The sequence below is a fragment of the Pteropus alecto genome, unplaced genomic scaffold, assembly GCF_000325575.1.
Source record: "Pteropus alecto unplaced genomic scaffold, ASM32557v1 scaffold24, whole genome shotgun sequence".
NCBI lineage: Eukaryota > Metazoa > Chordata > Mammalia > Chiroptera > Pteropodidae > Pteropus > Pteropus alecto.
In genome coordinates, this window is record NW_006439192.1 from 3,834,647 (window position 1) to 3,856,205 (window position 21,559).

The 21,559-nt window shown below is 36.5% G+C and overlaps 1 protein-coding gene and 1 pseudogene across 1 annotated transcript in view; one reads left to right on the forward strand and one right to left on the reverse strand.

Annotated features, from left to right (window-relative positions):
- LOC102879427 (disintegrin and metalloproteinase domain-containing protein 32) overlaps window positions 1-21,559 on the reverse strand; it is a 149,365-nt gene that overhangs the window by 122,865 nt on the left and 4,941 nt on the right. Inside the window, exons 2-4 of the mRNA XM_015592805.1 lie at window positions 15,395-15,474; window positions 3,018-3,079; window positions 568-643 (exon numbers count right to left, since the gene is read on the reverse strand). Of these exons, the coding sequence (XP_015448291.1) occupies window positions 568-643; window positions 3,018-3,079; window positions 15,395-15,474 (218 nt within the window). The remainder of the gene's footprint in view (window positions 1-567; window positions 644-3,017; window positions 3,080-15,394; window positions 15,475-21,559) is intronic.
- LOC112483369 lies at window positions 17,174-17,292 on the forward strand (annotated as a pseudogene).

Sequence of the window (21,559 nt, forward strand, 5' to 3'; positions counted from 1 at the left end):
TATCTGAAAAGATATTTGCACACCGATGTTCATAGCAGTACTATTCACAGCGGCCAGGGAATGGAAGCAACCAAAGTGTCCTACGATAGATGATCGGCTAAAGAGGCTGTGGTACATATATACAATGGAATATTAGTCATAAGAAGAGATGAAATACTGCCATTTGCGACAACCTGGATGGACCTCAAGATAATCACGCTAAGCAAAATAAGCCAGACTGAAAAATCACATGATATCACTTATATGTGGGATATAAACCTAAAAGCAACAAATGAGCAGGACAAACAGACAGAGATTCATGGACATGGACTATAGGCTAGTGGTTACCAGAGGACTATAGATTAGTGGTTACTAGTTGGGTGGAGGAGGACGGGGGAGGTAGACGGGGATCAAATATATGGTAGCTGAAGGAAACTGGACTCTGGGTGGTAATCACACAACAGAATATATAGATGTCAAGTTATAATATACACCTGAAAATTATATAATTGTATTAACCAATGTTACCCCAATAAACTTTTAAAAAATGCTACGAAAAATCTATAAAATATAGAACTTAAATCTTACCTGAATATTTGAAGAATGAGAATTCACAGATCCTTGATTATACAAATAAACCATAAAATTATCTGCTAAAAAAAATCTAAACATAAAAAAGTAAGAGAACTTTAAAAGTTATTCTTTAAAACATATATAGCAAACACTCTCAGACCAAATCTGACCTACCTTTGTTATATAAATAAAATTTTATTGGAACTCAGCCATATCATTGAATTATGTGTGGTCTATGGCTGCTTCTCTGCTACAACAGCAGAATTGAGTCATTTTGACAGAAATAGAATGGTCCTCAAAGCTAAAAATATTTACTATCTGGACTTTTAGAGAAAACGTTTGCCGACCCCTGACAAAGGTAGTATTTTCTTTTGACATATATCTAATTTTTTATTCAAAGCAATACACATTTACTCAAAATAATTTTCCTACCTCAAAGAACTCTTTTAAAGAAAATAATGAGAAGGGACTACAAGACAAAAGCATTTTAAAATTTACAAAGATATGAACTGAAGGTGGGATTATAAGAGTTATCTGTTCTTTCATTCTTTCTAAATTTAACTACCATGCATACATACTACCTTTACAATAAAGTAGAAGAGTATTGTGTGAAAGTCATGTAAATTTGAACATAGGTACTAAAACTATAAGTCTAAGTTAAACCTTCCCTAGTACCTTTCCTTGTACTTATGCTATTTTAGTTAGGCTTCCTTACCTCATGCTCACTCCTCAATCCAATGCGATGTAATTAGACCACCCAGACTAGCTTCCGCTGGGAATCCTCCACTAAAATCCATCTCATATAGATTACTAATGACCACTAACTGTCAGGTCCACCTACTGTAAGGCACTTCATACTGCTGACCACATTCCTCTTTAAACCATCTATTCTTCGCCTTCAATCATACCATTTCCCCCTAGTTGTCCTCATACCTTTCTGTCTCCTTCTATATATCCCTTCATCTGGATGCTTTCTTCTTCTTTAAATATTTCCATGACATTCATTTCTGGGTTGTTTTTCCTTCTCACCTTTAATATTCATCTCCACCTCTATAGATTTATCTTGTTCACTTTTGGTTTTTCATTTATATCTACATAAAAAGATAGCTTTAAAAGCTACACCTCTCTCTCATGTTCCAAACAAAATTTAATTTCAGACTAGACATTTCTGCTGGGATATCCCACAAGCACTTCACATACAATCTCTCCAAAAATGAGCCCATATTTGCTCTTACTCAGATCTGTTCCTCTTCTCCTTCACTGCTCCACTACATCTTTGCCACTACTGTTATCTAATGTTAGATAATCTTTTTCCTGCCACTTCAGTATATCTCAAAAAAAATCCCTACCTTCATACAGTCATAGTTCTGATTCTCATTATTTCTTATATAAGTTATCTGCAATGGCATAATTGGCATTGCACTGTCATATCATTATGCATGTGACTTCCCAAAAAAATATACACATGCTCTATCCAACTACCATACTACCATCCCTATATTCTTACCACTGTTCAAAGTCCTGAAAAGATGTTCAAATGTAATGTTAGTTTTCCCACTTTCCCTCTTACACACCTTAAAAAATTCTTCATGTTATCATTTGCCATGGTTTTCTTCCCTTCTGTCTACAGGAGTAGATTAACTCTTACTCAATGCCATTCCTTGGCATCTTACACAATGAAATCACTTGCTTACACATCTCTCCTGAAGAAACTTCCCCTCAGCCAAAAAAAAAAACTTTCTTCTTTCTTAGAAAACATTTATCTGAGCCTACTCTTTCTTCTCTGTCCAATGTTTTTGAAAATTTCTCTATACTTACTACATTTGCTTTCTCACAATTCACCTCTCCCTAATTCCACGTAGTCTAAACCTAAAATTTAACTGAGACAGTCCTCTTAAAAGTCACTTTCAAGCTAGCTTTTCTCAACAGGGTTTCCATCAGAGAACTAAACCCTACAAAAAGTTATTTCAACTATTTTCTCAATTCTCTGAATGATAATACATAGCTAGTAGTATTTTCCATAAACTATTCACTAGTTCCCATTCAGTGTATGATCTAATTTCTGTATTAAATCTCTTATTCCATATCCCTAGTGGTGAACCTGCCTCCTTAATCAAATACTAACTGATATAATCAATTACAAACTTGTTTCTTATTTTGGCATCATGGCTTGATTATATAGATCCTGCTGGTTCCACCAACTTAAGATCACAGAGATTAATCTTCAGGAAGTGAGTGCCTATTGCTTCTGTTCCTAGCCATCCCCACCCCCCATTCACAAAAGACTACTTGAGACATTAGGACCAAAAATCTAATTAATTCACAGAAGACCATCTGTCTATCATGAAACAACTAAAAATTTTAATAACAACTACATTTATTATTTTTAATAGTCCATTTTTATTAAAAGTAAATAAATTCATATAAATAAAATGAAATCCAAAACTAAAGAATAAAAATATTACCTTTGTTTAAGGTGTACAGTGTATGGTTTCTCATCTATTGGAATAATATAGGATATCTGTTCCTAGAGAATACAGAATAACTGAGAATGAAGACAAATGTAATAGAATAAGCAAAAATAACAATTTTACATTAATTTCTCCAAACAGTGCTTAAAATGTCTTAATTAAAATGTCTCAGACTATGTGTGATTTAAAATCTATATCAAAAATTTTAGCAATTATAACTCATTCTATTTCCACAAAAATAAGTCCAATTGAAGGATTTATACAGTTTTAGTAATCTATATGTAATTGAATTATAAGCTCTTCTGAAAGAAGAGATTATGTGCTATGCCATAATGTCTATTTAGGTGGCATCAATGGGATAGTAAGATATGTCTAGATAAGTGACATATTATTAAACACAAAAATTATTTTAAACCTTTTCTTTAAATGTGTTCTGTTTCCTATATTTTTAAACAGAAGATTTTTAAAATGTGGTATTGTTTTTGACTCTATCACTACTATTCTCAAGTTAAAACATGGATGGCAATAAATTATACTATCAGTAGGTCAGTGAACCTGAGTAATGAGATTTTATCCAACAAAAGAGAACATGTGAAAAGCAAGAGTTAGAGCATCACAGAAAAGAAAATTTTTATAAAGCATATAAAAACCAAAAGACACAAATACCAAAACACAGAAAAAGATAAGCCTTCCAGGATCTGTGATAATAAAAAGCAACCATAACACTATACAAATAAAAAATAAATACAATAAGGCAGGTTGTTGAAAGGTCTAATAAGTAATCAAAAATGCAACAGGAAGGTTAATAACACTGGTGATAAGTTGTTGAGGTCATGTACCCAATGCTATGATGTAATGAAAAGAGCACTTTACTTCTACTGTAATCTTCCCTAAAACTCATAACTTCAGCCTAATCATGAGAAAACATCGGAGAATTCCAAATTGATGGATGTAATACAAAATATCTGAACAATACTCTTTAAAACTGTCAAGATCATGAAAAAGAAGAAAGGAAAGACTGAGAAACAGGGCAAAGGAGACTGGGGGGAAATAACTAACTGCAATGTAGTAATCTGGATGCGCTCCTAGAAAAGAAAAAGTACTTTAGTGGAAAAACTGGTAAAATCAAAATAAAACCTGTAGTTTAGTTAATAGTAATGTATCAATGTTAATTTCTTAGTTTTGACAAATGTAATGTATCAATATAGTTATATAAGATGCTAGTTTTAGAAGAAACTGATTGAACATACATGAGAACCCTGTTAGTATTTTTGCAATTTTTCTGTAAATCTAATTATTCCAAGAATTTTTATTTTTTATAAGTCAAAACAAGAAATAAATTGAAGAAATAAAACAAGTATATGGTAGATAGAAGGCAGAAATACCAAACATAAGACACTGATACTGAAGTAACAGTATGTCCTAGCTTTAAAATTTGCATTGGTGAAAAAACAGTCCCTTAGTGAACCTGATCTGATATAATAACTGAAAGACAGATGCCAGAGCATCATTATCTCTTTTTAAAGTAGACCAAATGGGCAAGTTCCCCTAAGTAGTTCTTGGATGAATATTTTTATTAAAACAAAAATTTAATAATCATTAAGATTTTAGTGTACCATATATATTTCCTTTAACTGTATTTTCACTATGGGAATTAGTGTGAAATGCATTCTATTTTCAGGCCATACAGAGAAAATTAGCTAGATCCTTAAAGAAAGTAGAGTGATTGATTAATGGAGGCCAAAAAGAATTTACTAAACAATATTGGCAAATTCGTGTTTTAATTTTTAACAACAGACTTTTTAAATTTATTGAGGTAAAATTGGTTAATAAAATTATATAGGTTTCAAGTGTACGATTTGATGTCAATTGTATATTGCATTGTGTGTTCACCACCCAAAGACAAATTTCTTCTGTCACCATATATTTGACTCTCTTAACTTCCTTTCCCCTCTCCACTTTCCCTCTGGTAACCACTCAACTGTTGTCCATGTCTATGAGTTTTTGTTTATTTGTTCATTTTGTTCGTTTGTTCTTTTCAGTTTTATATTCCACTTATGATTGAAATATTATGGTTCTCAACTTTTTCTGTCTGGCTTATTTTGCATAGCATGATAATCTCAAGATCCATCTATATTGTCACAAATGGCAGTATTTCATCTTTTCTTATGGCTGAGTAATATTCCATTGTATATACGTACCACAACTTTATCCGATCACCAATCAAAGGGCACTTCAGTTGTTTCCATGTCTTGGCCACAATGAATAATGCTGCCGTGAACATCAGGGTGCATATATCTTTACAGATAAATGTTTTTCAAATTTGGAGGTAAATACCGAGAAGAAGGATTGCTGAGTCATATTGTAATTCTTAATTTTTTGAGGAGCCTTCATACTGTTTTCCATAGTAGCTGTACCAATTTACATTCCCACCAGCAGAAGATGAGGGTTCCTTTTCCCCCACAACCTCTCCAACACTTGTTACTTGTCTTGTACTTGTTATTTGGAGAATAATAGCCATTCTAACAGGTGTGAGGTGGTATCTCATGGGGTTTTGATTTGCATTTCCCTAATAGCTAGTGAAGTTGAGTATCTTTTCACGTCTGTTAGCCATTTGTATGTCTTCTTAGAAGTGTCTGTTCAGAACTAACAACAGACTTTTGATGATTAAGAAATTGTCCCTTCTGGAACTTCCTCCATATAATTTCTCAAATAAGTCTACCAGAATGTTATTTGCAACATGTCAGAATAACAGTTTCAGTAAACACTTTTCCTGAACACCTACTCAAATAGTTCCAAAATCACCTTCACAAAATATATTTTAGTAAAGGTCTGTAATCCCTGTAGATCTTTAAATATTTGGGGACCCAGAAGTAGATTTATCTGAATTTACAGTGATCTATATTGACAATTCATTTTTCTGTCTCACAAAAACTATGGACTAGTTCCCTAGAAGTAGAGTCTAAAACAAAGATACTTTTTTTATAAGTGCTTTATTGAGGCAGTACTCTCAGGAGAAACTTGTAAGGTAGTGAGAAAAACAAGGTAGAGAGTAAAATAAAACTAAAGTTGATATGTTTTCATACAAATTCTAGCCTTAGCCTTATCCCCTGGGAGACTGCTAGTGCATAAATTGAACCTCAGAGTTCTTCCCACTTTAAGGCAAGGGAGCTGGGCTTTTGTACCCTATTCTATCATCAATTAGTCTTTGACTGAAAGACTGCCCTGGTAATTTTAAGAAACACTCCATTGGATCACCTGCATGCCAAACACTTCTCTCTCTGTTCCTACCATTATTCAGCTGCACCCTGCACTCTTCATGATGATCACAGTAAATTATCCTACCAATATGGCAGTTTTTCTTTTTTTTTTTTTGGTTTGTTCTATCACAAAGAGCCAAAAATAACCATATGACAGATGTAGTTTTAAGTTTGTGGGAGGTTTACTAGTTCCCTAGTAGAAGCGTCTCCCTACTGGAATCCAGAACCATTATACCCTCAGAGCATAAGGTTGTAGGTAATGCAATAAAATATACTTGAGTTGTTCACTGAAAGTGATGGCAGGCAGGGGCACTTGTGTCACTTTGTGGTCCTTGAGCAATACTCATTTGTTTAATGTACAGATTACACTCTATAGTATCCCATCCTTATAACTGCCATCTTCAAGCTAGAGTTTCACTGCATTTAAGAGGCCAATCCATTAATCTATCAGGAAGGCTGCTCCTGGATGGTGCCTTATGTGACAGAAATCAGTGGGTCTTATGATCATGTATCCACTGCCACATTTTATTTGCCATAAAGTAAATCTTTTATTTGTGATAAAGTAGATCTTGACTTATCCCATGTCCATAAATCACACATACAGTGAAACCCTGGATAATAGTGCTGGCCAATGCACTTCAGAGAGTGATTTTGGCCAAGTTACTTTGGGCAAGAAAAATAAGTCCATATCCATAAATATGTATTAAGAACAGTAAGCACAAACCCTTGCTCCTTCCAGATAAAAAGAGTCTAATGTAATTAACATTTTAACAAATATATTGTTGATCTCCTCAAGTGACGATAGCATTATCTGTGGCTTAGTATCAATCTCCATTGCTAATAGGTCAGACATTCAGAAGTAGCAGTAACTATCACTTCACTGAAAGAGAGCCTAAACTGTTCAACCCATGCAAAGCTTCCTTTCACCTCCACAGCTATTTCATTCATGAGTCCATTTGGGGCAGCTGAGGACAGAGGCTGACTCTCATCTAATGGATGCATCATCCATCCACTTGTTTGTTTTATGACTCTTCTATAGTAGGTGCTATCAGATATCCATTAACATGCAACACAAGATCTCCACCATTTTTACCAACTGTCATAAGTCCATTTACATGCCTTTTCTCCAGATTCTTCAATCTAATCTTCCAGTCTTGCTCCTTCCAGGACCTAACAAAACAGCTAAACCATCATCACAGCCTGTGAGTCCATGTATGTTTTTATCTTGGCCTACTTTTCAAAACAAAATAGATTCTAGATGTACTACCTGAGGCTCTCCCCCTGGGAGGATTTCCCCATAGACTGTCTTTAAGGCCAATGCTGATTGGAGGGGGAGTGACATAACAATCCAATTTTGGTTTGCACCAATGTACCAAGCTAACTCATTAATGAGCAAAGCTCAGTTTATATTTTCTCCTTTCATTGCACGTTTATAAGGACCCCTCATGTGTCCATAGGTATGAGCTAAGATAGGCATTTATGCCATAATAGGGGATAATATGAAGACCTAGTCATGCAACTTACCTGTGCCCTCTATACCTACTCAGTCTCAGTCTCAGATGTATTGCCCTTGGGCCCAGCCAACTTTATGAGCTGGCGAATCTAATAACATCTGTCTGTGATAGGTAGTTCTGGTTGCACAGTTATTTACTATCTCATGATCAGGTTCTCAGTCCCTGTCAAAGATCAGCAGCATACAAGGAGCTGTTTTTTTGAATGGTGTATAGTTCTCTGATGAAGACAATATGGCCTAGCTCCAGAAACCCAAAATTCTGTACCAGAACCCTACTATTGGGGCTTGCCTGATAATCTATACAGCATCTATTATACCATAAATACTTCTAGAGCCAAGGAGTCTGCTGGTTCATACAGCCCAAGCAGCAGGGATGCCAATACTGAAACCTGGATCTGATAGAGAGCTTTCTTACTTTGGACTCCCCTTGAAACTGGCAGTCTTCTAAACCATTCAATAAATTAATTAGGGTAGTAGCTAAGGGCAAATTATGCTGCCTACAAAACCAAAAGAGGCCTACCAAGTACTGTGGCTTTCTTAGTGATAGAAAGAACAAGTGCAACTATTTATTCTTTATTTTGGAAGGAATGTGGCAACATGCTACTGGTCATTAGACCTTTAAAAATGTCATAATGGATCAAGTGCCTGAATAGGGTACATCTCTCACACTCTGTGGGGTCATATGTTTTACTAGGGCAACTGGAATACCTGCCAATTTTTTTAAGATTTAATTGACTTCATGTAATTGGTATACTGAACCAACATGATGTTCTATGGAATATCCAGATGATCCACATCTGTTTGACTATATTATCACAGAGAACAGAAGGATTAATATGGTGAAATCATGAATTTAAACAGTTTTCAATCTCAGGAAAATGTTAACCTCTTTTGATCTCCTTCCTGAGACGCTGAAAACTCATCAGCCAAATCAATAGCGCTTACCCCTGAAGTTCTGAAATTATTACAACTAACACTTGGGTGTTCAATAACATAAGTCTTCTAGCTATAAGAGATGAGGGTCACTGCCAAGCAGGTCCTCTGACATTCACACTTCACTTTAAATTAATAATTAAGTAGCATGAGCTTATAATTTCCTCTGTTCAATGCATTAATGATACTGATCAATAGCCATCAATTTCACAATCCTCATAAGTACCATTTCCCCTGTAACTGTCAACCACATGATCCACTGCACTAGCCAGTACATCTATTCCATCTACTTACCATCACAGTTTACAACAACTGAAAATCTTAATAATTTCACGGCTTCATGTTAGAAATTGCCAATATTCCACCTGTTACCAATGACAGAATACTCACTACCATCTGAATGATGGGTAATCTAACTCCAGAATCCCATTCTTAGAATTGGCTTCCTAAAACTAGCCCATTTCTGGTACCAACTGTCTTAGATGGATTCACAAGAAGCTGAGTTTGAAATGAGAATTATTTTGCAAGTGCTTAATGAAGAAATGCTCTCAGAAGAAACCTGTGGGAGAGTGAGGGAAGCAGAATTGGCAAGCAGTAGAAGTTAAACGTGGATAGTTTCAAGCAAAGTCTAGATTCAGCTTGATCTTACAGGGAGCTCTGGAGAGGAAGTGTACCACAGAGCCTATCCTGCCTTGAGGCATGAAAACTGAATCCTCAAACTTTTTAGTCATTGGTCCCTGAAACTCCAGATGAGGTAGATCCCATATCCCAAGGCAATCTTCCAAGGAAAACTGTAGTGGGCCATTAGTAGCTGCACCCACAGCAGCAAGATGATGGGGGGAAATGAACCAAGTCAATAGATCAGGGTAAAACACCAGCAGTATCAACTATAGAAAAATAATTTAAGGGATAAATAAACCCCCTTTATAATGGAAAGACAAAGGCAAGACAAGATCATGACAGCATAAACTTTAAATCATCAAATACCTTCTAAAATCAGATAAAGCAACTAGAACATTTTTTTAAAATCCGTATCTAGAATCTTCATCAAATTATCTTCACAAACCAAAGATTTGTGAAGGAGTAGGGGGCAGAGGAATATAAATCAAAGACAACAGGAAAACCTACAGAATATCTGTAAAACATCATCAGCTGTTTAGGGAAGGAAAAATAAAGGGGAGTTCTGATATTTCTAAGAATACTAGGACACAGAAATTATCAATATTTTCAAAAAGAGTAAAGCCCAAACTTAATGGAAAGCCTCAGTAAGCACAATTACCTATAAAACTGCGACAAAATTCAAGAAGAATTCAAGATGGCAGAGTAGATAAATGCTGTGTTTGCCTCCTCCCATGATAACATTAAAATTACAACTAAATTATAGAACAATCAATCTGGAAAACCATCCAAAGACTAGCTGAACAGAAGTCCTATAACTAAAGATATAAAGCAGCAGCCACATTGAGACTGGTAGAAGGGGCAGAGATGCAAAACAGGCTGGACCCACACCCCTATGTAGCATTTGAAAATCAGAAGGAATATCTCAGCTGTGGAGGTCCCCCCTGAGGAGCAAGGAATCCCAGCCCCACAGTGGGTTGCCCAGCCCAGAGTACCAGTATGGGGAAGAGAAACCCCACAACATCTGGCTGTGAAAAAACAGTGGGGGTTCTGTCCATCTGGGTGAGACAGAAGATTGCTAGAAACCCAAACATCCTCTTAAAGGGCCTGAATACAGACTCTCTCACTTCCAGGCACTTGTGCTGGGCTCCAGCAGAAGAATAGCAGCTTAGGAGGTGCCAGAGACATACAGGAAGAGACTGACTTATGTCGCTACAGGGCAAGGGCTTGGAGGAACAGCTCCCATTGTTCTTGTGTTGAGCCCTCCTGTGCAGTCTATGGGTAGGTGTCATCTTTCTTGTGTTGAGCCCTTCTTGCATAGGCCAAATCTGAATCTGCATTGACTTGGCAAAATACACTCACTCTATCCTGGAGACTCCTTTAGACCCTGCCCCACTCAACTGATGCACTGCTGAAGGTAATTTCGGTGGCAGGCGGCAAGCCCCAGACTGTGCTGCAGTCTTTCTTGGACAACTCTTGGTGTTCCAGAGGCTCTAGGATGACAGCTACTGGTCTTGGTGTACTCTGAGCCTTTTTCTGTGTGGCACTAGGCTCAGCACTGGCACCGAACCTGAATCTGCATTAACTTGGTGAGCATCACTGGCCCAACCCTGGTGACTACTTGAGATCCCATCTTACCCAACTAGCATACTGCCCAAGGCTCTTTTGTTCTGGCTGGAAAATTACTGCTTGGCTATCGCCCATGGGAACATAGACTATCGCCCATGGGAACATAACGCTCTAACAATAAGCTTTCTGCTTCTGTACCCTCCACTTGCACAACCGACCTGTGGGTTGACAGTTAGCAAAAAGAAGAAAAATAGACTTGTGTGTTCAAACAGTATAAAGAATGGGGTTTAGGGCTTAAAAACCTGTATCTCTAAATTTTGGGACTGCTTAATTTGGGGTTTGCGTACCCCTGGCAGACCCAGCTGGCTGAATAAAGAGTGTGTTTCCTATAACTCATTGATTTCTGGTGGTGCATGTGTCTATTGGGGGCTGGTGGCTACAACACTTTCATCATCTGAGCAGCAGGGAGTGGCACGACTCAAGATATCCTGGGCCTTTTGGTGAGCTAACCCAGACTCAGTACTGAAGGGAGACATAGGAGATCTACCTAATACATAGAAACAAACACAGAGAGGCAGTCAGAATGAGAAAACAAAGAAACATGTCACAAATAAAGAACAATCCCTCCCCTCCAAAAAATGAAATGAAACTGAGGCAAGCATATACCAGAAACAGAGTCCACAACACTGGTGATATAAATGCTCAAGAAATTTAGTTGGAATTTCAAAAGAGAAATAGCAAGCATAAAAAAGGACATAGAAACCATAAAAAAAGTCAAAAATGAAGAATACAATAACTAAAATGAAAAATACACTATAAGGAATCAACATCAGATTAAAGAAGAGGATCAAGTCAACAATTTGTGAGACAAAGTTACAGAAAACACACAATTGGAATAGCAAAAAGAAAAGAAGAATCTAAAAAAATGAGGATAGTTTAAGGGACATCTGGAACAAAATCAAGCACACCAACATTCGCAGCATAGGGGTACCAGAAGGAGAAAAGAGAGAAAGAAATTGAAAACCTATTCAAAGAAATAATGACGGAAAATTTCCCTAACCTGGCAATGGAAACGAGCATGCAAACCCAGGAAGCATAGAGTCCCAAACATGATGAACCCAAAGAGGCACACACCAAGACACATCATAATTAAGATGTCAAAGTTTAAATACGAAGAGTGAATCTTAAAAGTAGCAAGAGAAAAGTAGTTAGTTACATACAAGGGAGCTCCCATAAGACTGTCAGCTGATTTCTCAACAGAAAATTTGCAGGCCGAAAGGATGGCATGATGTACTCAAAGTGATGAATAGTAAAGACTTACAACCAAGATTACTCTACCTAGCAAAGCTATCATTTAAAATCGAAGGAGAGATAAAAAGTTTCCTAGAAAAGAAAAAGCTAAAGAAATTCATCACCACCAAGCCAGTATCACAAGAATGTTAAAGGAACTTCTTTAAGGGATAAAAAGATAAAAAGTATAAATAATAAAATGACAATAACTACATTTCTACCAACAATTACTTTAAATGTAAATGAATTAAATGTTCTAATCAAAAGGCACAGGGTGGCTGAATAAATAGGGAAACAATACCCTTACATATGCTGCTTACAATAGACTCACTCAGCTCATAAGACACACAGAGACTGAAAATAAAGGAATGAAAAGATATTTCATGAAAATGGAAACAAAAATAAATATATAAGCTGCAATAGCAATACGTATATTAGACAAAATAGACTTTAAAACAAAGGCTATAGCGAGACACAAAGAAGGACACAGCAATTACACTTCTGGGTATTTATCTGAAGAAACCAAAAACACTAATTCAAAAAGACATATGTATCCATATGTTCATTGCAGCATTATTTACAATAGCCAAGATCTGAAAGCAACCTAAGTGTTCATCAATAGATGAATGAATAAAGAAAAAGTGGTACACATATATAATGGAATATTACTCAGCCATAAAAAATGAATGAAATCTTGCAACAACATGAAAGTACATAGAAGGTATTATGCTGAGTGAAATAAGTCTGAAAGAGAAAAACAAATATCATATGATCTCATATGTGGAATCTAAGAAACAAAATAAATGAATACATAAAATGGAAGTACTCACAGATACAGAGAATATTTTGACAACTACTAGGTGGAAAGGGGGCTGGAGGATGGGTGAAAGAAGGGAAGGGATTAAGAGGTATAAATTGGAAGTTACAAAATAGTCATGGGGTGTAAAATATAGCATAGGTAATATAGCTATTAATACTGTAATAACTATATATCGTGTCAAATGTGTACTAGATTTTCTGAGGTTATCACTGTAAGTTATATGGATGTCTGATCACTATGTTGTATACCTGAAACTTAAATAATATCGTATGTCAATTGTACTTGGAAAATTAAAAATATATATTAAAAAGAAAAAAAAAAACCTTCCAGCCTCTACCTATCACCCAATTTCAAAGCCACTTCTACATTTTTATGTATTTGTTATGGCCACAGCCAACTTCACAGAAACAAAATCTGTATGTCAGCTTAGGCTGCCTTAACAAAATACCACAGATTGAGTGGCTTAAACAGCAGAAATTTGTCTTCTCACTCTTCTGAAGGCTAGAAGTCCAAGACTAAGGTACCAGCAGGGTTAGTTTCTGGTGAGATCTCTCTTCATGGCTTTTAGAGGGCCATATACTCATTGAGTCCTCTCATTACCTTTTTTGTGTGCAGGTGGTGAGAAAGAGAAATCTGAGGTTTCTGCCTCTTCTTATAAGACACAGGGCCTATCAGATTAGGGCCCCACTCTTACGAATGCATTTAACTTTATCTCCTAAAGGTCTTATCTCCAAATACAGTCACTTTGGGGATTAGGGCTTTAACATATGAATTTGGGGCAAGGGTACACAATTCAGTCCATAACATAGCTCCTTGAAAACAAAATTTATAAAAAGAAAATTTGATAAACTGTACATCATTAAAATTGAAAATGTCTACGCTTCAAAAAATGCCAATGAGAAAACAATAAGTCAGGACACGAATTGGGAGAAAATAACTGTAAATCATATATTAGACAAAGAATTTGTATCTAGAATATATAATGAAGCCTTATAATTTGAAAATAAAACAACTCAATTTAAAAAGGAATAAATGAGTTGAATAAACATTTCACAAAAAAGATGTGTAAATGGCTAAGAGGCTTATGAAAGATGTTCAACATCATCTTTCATAAGAGTAATTCAAATTAAAGCCACAATGGAAAACACTACACACCCACTAGAATAACTTTAAGCAAAAAGGACAGACAACATCAAGTGCTAACAAGTAAAAAAACTGGAATCCTCATATATTGCTGATGGGAAGTATAAAATAGTACAGTCACTACGAAAAACAGTTTGGCAGTTTCTTTAAATGTTAAGCACAAACTTACCATATGACACTGCAATTTCACTAAGAACCTACCCAAGAGAAAGGAAAGTTTATGTCCACACATAAATGTTCATAACAGAATTATTCATTATAGCTAATATCTGAAAACAATTCAATTTCTATCAACTCGTGAATTATAAACAAAATCTACTAAAATAAAAATTAATGAACTATTGGTAAGTGCTATAAATGGATAAACCTAAGAGAAAGAAGCCTCATGCAAAAGGTCTATCACATGTTTCCATTTATATGAAATGCTTAGAAAAGGCAAAATTATAGAAACAGAAAACAAATTAGCAGTTGCCAAGGGCTGAGAATGGAAGCATAGAACTGCAAATAGGCATGAGGGAACTTCTTAAGACAACAGAACTGTTCAAAATTGGATTGTTGTAATGCTTACATACTTCTATTTATATACTAATCATTGAGTTGTATACACTAACAATGGATGAATTCTGTGGTGTGCAAATTATACCTCAGTAATAGTGTTAAAAATAAAATGTTATCAAAATATTGACCACCTAGAAACAAGGCTTGATTCATTGTATTTCTTTTTATCTCCTAAGATAGTTAGCATATAGCTATGCTCACAAGTCCAGAGAAATGTTTGTTAAATAAATTGATGAATGAGATAAAGTATCTTCCTTTCTAACAAAAATAATAGAATAAAGGGTTTCTTTTCTTTGAGAACTGGTAGGTGCTAGGGTAGAGATTAAGGAAGGAGGATTTAATTAAACAGACTCCTTATCCATTTTGGAGAAATTATCCTCCTCTTCATATGAATTATGTAGATATGACTCAGATAAGTACCTAATTCTTCCACATTATTTGCTGTATCTGAACTTTTAATAGTTTTACCAAGAGGAAATGACAAATGTTAGACAAAAATAGAATATTTTGATTTATGTATTTGCTTTTACCATCAATACTTTAAATTCCTTATCAGAAGTAATACTGGACATTTATATTCATACTATAATAAGACTGACATATTTCATTGCTATGTAACAAAAGTAAGAAATTTCATATAACATTGATTGTGAAAAATATCTTTTACATTTTCTGCTTCTGAATTATCACTTGTATTTGCTTGAATTTTCTCTGGAAATACGATCTGTAGAAACGAATTTTGAGAACCTGAAAAAATAAAAAAATAATAAGTTAATAACTGTGTCTTAAATGTGACTAAATATCTGTTCAGGGACTTTCATAAGATTCACTTATGCATATAAGAGTCATCATCCTTTAAAAATCTTGAAAACAATTTAAAAGACAAGATAGTTATGAGAGAATAAAATACACAAGTGGAAATATCAACTTACACAAAATTTGCTGTTCCTAAAGTAAACAGAATAGACCAAAAAAATCAAACATGTACTTCAAGAAAACTTTCCTGAATTATAAGTTTGAAACAATAAGCTAAAAAGTACACTGCATTACAGAAAAAAATAATAGTAATTAAAACAGAGACTATTCTACTAAAGTTATTGGCTGTCTAAGATAAAGAAATCCTATGAGCATATGACATTTAAGTTAAAAAAAATCATGTGTGACATAAGCAGCAAGGCACGTGAGTTGTCCTCCTGGTCTCTCCCCTTTAAGTCACAAGTTGGACAACTATATAATTCAACAAAGGATTCCCTGCTCAACACAAACACATTTGAGAGATCTGCACATTGCAACATCTGAAGGTGGGCAAATCAGAGCAAACCAGGGAGGAGGGACAGGGAAAGAATGGAGATAGGTGCCATAGATGAAGACTAGAGCTCACTGCCAGACTCGGGAGCAGGAGAGGAATCAGGTTATGGCACGTACACTCTGCAGTCATAGAGAGCAGAGAGGTAGTATCAACATTCCTGCCTGAGTAATCAGCACTTAACTATGGGTGAGCCCAGTGACAGGGGCAGGGACGGAGCACAGAGATGTAGCAGCTGTGGTCTAGCAGCCATCATTACCAGGCAAAAAACAAAGCCCCAGACCTTCAGCCACCTCTGTTACCCTCCCAGAGCACTCAGTGGGCTACAGCAGAAACCGTAGCAGTGAGTGTCAGGTTTCAGAGCACACTATCACCCTGAGAACTAGAGAAGTAGAAACATTCTTTCCTGAGCTGGCAAGAGCAAACTGCAGCTAATCCCAGTGACAGGGGCAATGATACAGAGGTGTGGCAGCTGAGGTCTGGAAGCTGCCATTACTGAGAGCAGAAAAAAGCTACAAACATACAAATAAATGGGTACTTATTAAGTACTTATCTGAGTGATATCTAGATGATTCTCCCAGCCCGCCTCACTCCTATCCCTATAGCGTCAAAGCCCAGTAAAGGCATCTGAGACATCTCAGAGTACTGCTGGCAGCATCTATTTGCAGGAAGCAGTGCTAGGATTTCACGGCCTTGGGACCCCAATGCTCACCACATTCTTTTTTGGGAAGTTGCCCTAAGACCAAGGCAACCTAGTCACAGAGGGGACAGCCACCATCCAGGAAATATAGAATACTTTCCACCACCCTGCACAAATCCACAAAGTCTTAGCAGTACAAGAGAAAATTAAAATTTGCAGTTCAGTGCCACCTACTGGAAAACAGAATCAACCTGCTAAATAGAGAAATACTAAACACTCTTTAAAAAACCAAATTTCATTACCAGAAATGCCCAGAGAACTAATCCATCAAACACCATAAATAACCAAGGTAAAAAGGCAATTCAGAATAAAAATTAATCTTCTCCAGAAAATAAACTTAAAGATATGGAAATATATAATTTAAATTACAGAGAATTCATGATTGCAGTTCTGAAAAAATTAAATGAGCTATAACAAAACTCAGAAAATTCAATGAATATGTCTATGGCTATGCCACCCTGAACATGCCTGACCTCGTCTGATCTAAGAAGCTAAGCAGGGTTGGCCCTGGTTAGTACTTGGATGGGAGACCACCTAGGAATACCAGGTGCAGTAGGCTTCAAAAAAAAAAAAAAGAAAGAAAGAAAGAAAGAAAGAAATTCAATGAATGCAGAAATAAAATCAACAAACAAAAGGAGTACTTTACAAAATGACTGAAACTTTACAAAAGAACCAAATCGGAATTCCAGAGCAAAAGAACTCATAAAAGAGATGAATGAACTAGCAAGTTAGGAAATAGAACCGACCAGATGAAGGAAAGAATTAATGACATCAAAGATAAAAATCTAGCCTGACATAAGAAGCATAGCAGTGTAAGGGATCTCCCCGATCTCCCCTTGAAACTAAAAGGAGCTAAACACCCACATCTCAACAAATAACATCCAACCTGCACATCAGACAGATCTGCGCATCACAGTATCAAAAGGTGGGCTATTCAGGCACATGAGAGAGGGAGCAGAGAAAGACAGAGCCAGGCACTGCAGAAAGCAGCCCAGAGATCCCAGTAGGGGGAGGGGGAGGAAAAAAACAACAAAGTGACAATTTCTTGACTCCATGAAGCCCTGAACAGTCCTGCCTGAGGGATAAGCATATTCCACTCAGCGGAACCCAGGGAGCACGGTAGAAAGCAAGGCAAAGACTGAGGAGGAGTGACAACTGTGTCTCAGCAACAGTCTTGCCAGGAAGAAAGGGGAGTCACCAAGCCTGACTGCCATGCTCCACCATCCCAGAGTATGCCCTTCCTCAGCCCACGGGGTATATTGCATAAGCAGAACTGAAACATATATAGCAGCTTGTCTGTTTAGGGTTAACTCAGAACATAGCCCGTCCATGTACTCAGAAGACTGATAGCTGCCTAGCCAGCTGCCAAAGGCGGCAGAACACAAAGAGCTTTCAGCAATGCCTGCTCCCAAGGACCTTTTCTGGTACTCCCATGGAAGTTATCTGCTCCTGTAACCAAGCGGCACATCTTGCTCTCATCCATCTGAGAAGGTGGCTGCTCTCCCAATGAGATAACTCCTCCCTCTGCTTGCATGCATAAAAAAAAACTGCTTGCACTTGGTTAGCAGCAGCTTTTTTCCTGCTGCTCCAAATGGCCGCTGCTGAAGCTTCCCTGCCTCGTGAGTAATAAACAGCATTTCTCACCCCCATGGTCCTCCTGATGGTTTTCCCAGAATATCCACACCCAGGTGCAAGTTCCAGGCCTGTGTTTCCTTCATTACAGCCCCAGAGATAGGAGAGGGGGATAGAGATAGAAAACAGCTGAAGCCTGAGCCAGTATCACTGGAAAGAAAACAGTCACACCTAAAGCTAGTCTCTTCCAATTCACTGAACCCCTAATCCAGTCAGGATGATTCACAAGGAAGCAACAGAGCATTGCACCTGACAACTGGAGCAGTACCAGGGCTTCAGGGACTTTTAAGAGGCTCGGACTCCCATTGCCCTTCACATGCTTCCTCAGGGGTGGAACCCTGGGACCTAGGCAACATGGACACAGAGGAGATATACACATTTCCAGGACAAAAGGGGGATTCTTAACATCAAACCAGCTATCCAGTAGGCTTGGGCAGTGTAGGAGGCTAGGGTGCCACCTACTGGAAATCAAAAGAAAAACCTATTCTTATCAACCTGCTAAAGACAAACTTAAAAAAAAAAAGAAAAAGAAAAAGATTACATTCCCATTAATGCCTAAGTGGAGAAATAGTCTATCAAACACCATGAACAACTAAGGACTCAAGGCAGTTCAAAAAGAAAATGAAAAATCTCCAAAAATTAAGCTTCACCCTTCTCCTGTTTAGGAAAAAAAAAAAAAAGTGCAGCTTGCTGCCAGCATTAATTTAACATCACATGTAGGAATGCTGTTTTCTAGGATTTGACATTTTCGGCAATTGAAAGTTACTATATTTTGGAAATGGAAATACCACTATTAAAAACAGAATGCTATAAATAGAATGATGTAATTTGTTTCCAAAACTATCAATATAATGGAGCAATGGGAATATAATAATAAAAGCAAGATACTTTGAGGTAAACTTTGGGGGTAAGGTTAGGACTGTAATCTGTGAGTTATCTTAGGATAAAAGTTGCAGCCACAAGCACTGCTTATGATTATTCTTGAGGCAAGTGGGAAATGACTTAAAGATATAGAAATATGCCATTTAAATGACAGAGAATTCAAGATTGCACTTCTGAAAAAACTCAATGAGATGCAAGCAAATTCTAATGGAAAGAATTATGAAACAAAATCAATGAACAACAGGAATACATTACCAAGGATATTGAAACCCTAAAAAAGAACCAAATAGAATTTCCGGAGATGAAGCACTAAAAGAGATGAAGAATGAAATAGCAAGCATAGAAAATAGAACTGATCAGATGGAGGAAAGAATTAATGATATCGAAGACAGAAATCTAGAAAAGATGTAGAAAGGAGAGACACTTGTGAAAAAAAATTAAAGAACTATACGAGATCTGACACCATCAGAAGAGCGACATAAAATTAATGGGTATACCAGAAAAGTGAGAGAAAAGGCAACAGAGAACATATTCAAACATATAGTAGCCTAGAAATTTCCCAAACCTATGAAAAGAACTGGATGTTCAAATCCAAGAAGCAAATGGAACACCCAATTATCCCAACAAAAAAGACCTTATCCAAGACACATTATACAAAAATTGTCAAAAATTAATGAAAAATAAAAAATTATCAAAGCAGCCAGGGAAAATAACCTATACAGACAGGAAAACCCATTAGATTAGCATTGGACTTTTCAGCACAAACTTTACAAGCTAGGAGGGAGTGGAACTGAATAAACTTTTAAAAGAGAGAAGTTACAAGCCAATAATAGTATATCAAGTAAAGTTCTCCTTCAGGTATAAAGAAGAAATAAAGACCTTTTCAGAGATACAAAAGCTGAGAAAATTTTCTGCCACAAGGCCTGTATTTTAGGAAATACCAAAAGGGGTAATTCTACCTGAAACAAAAGGACAAAAAAAAATACATAACTGAGTGTAAAATGACCAACATATAGACAGAAGCAGAAAAGTGAAACCCTTATTAATAACAGAGTATTATAAGCATAAATGTTATATAACAGTAAAAGGTAAAAAAAAGAAAACACTTTAAAAAGAGAAGACAATAGCTACTGTAACGTAGAAATGAACACACAGCATAAAGAGGGATAATGTGAGACAACAGACACAGACTTGGGGAAGGGGAAAAGATCCAAATCTGCAAAGGGGAATGGAGACAAGGTGCATGCAGAAGAAAAAAGAGGAGTACTGTACATAATGTTCTTTTACTTAAACTTAATGGTAACCACATGCAAAAGAGAATCTAGAACTGAGAGACACACAACATGTAATGAGAGAACAGAGGGAAAAATCATAAAACACCACCAAATAAAATAATGGATGGAAACACAAGGACAAAGAAACAATGAAGACACCAAGCTAGCAAAAAAAAATGAAAGATAAAATGGCTACAGGAAAACCTCATGTCTCTATAATCACCCGAAATGTAAATGGACGGAACTCGCCAAAAAAAAGGCACAGTGTAACAGACTGGATCAAAAAACAAAACCCTACCATATGCTGCCTTCAAGAGACACATCTCAGCTACAAGGATAATTATCACCTCAAAAGTGAAAGGGTAGAAAAGGACATTCCAAGCAAATGACATCCAGAGAAAAGTGGTTTGGGCCATACTTCTATCTGACAAAACAGACTTCAAGATAAAAAAAGTAATGAGAACAATGATGGACACTTGATAATGATAAAAGACAATACTTCAAGAAGAGATAACACTTAATATATTTATGCTCCCAATCAGGAAGCACCAAAATATATGAAGCAACTACTAATAGAACTAAAGGGAGCAACTGGCAAAAACATATTATAGAAGGGGACCTAAATACGCTATGGATAGATCATCAAACAAAAAGTCAATAAGGAAATATCACCCTTAAATGACACATTAGACCGTTTGGACATAATTGACATTTATAGACCCTTTTGTTCCCAAAATAGCAAATAATACATTCTTCTCTAGTGCACTTGAAATATTCTCAAGGATATACCATATGTTGGCACAGAAAACTAGCCTCAACAAATTAAAGGCTTTTAGAAACATGGCATAGTGAGAGACGTTCCCAGATCACTCCCCTTGAAACAATAAGCTGAACATCTAAAACTCAACAAAAACCAGACACCAGCATGTCTGAGCATGAGATCTATACATAAGAGCTACCACAGGTCAGAACACCAGGTATCAGGCTGTGGACTGGGAGTAATAAAGAGATGTCTCTCACAGCCGCCAAAGCTCCCTG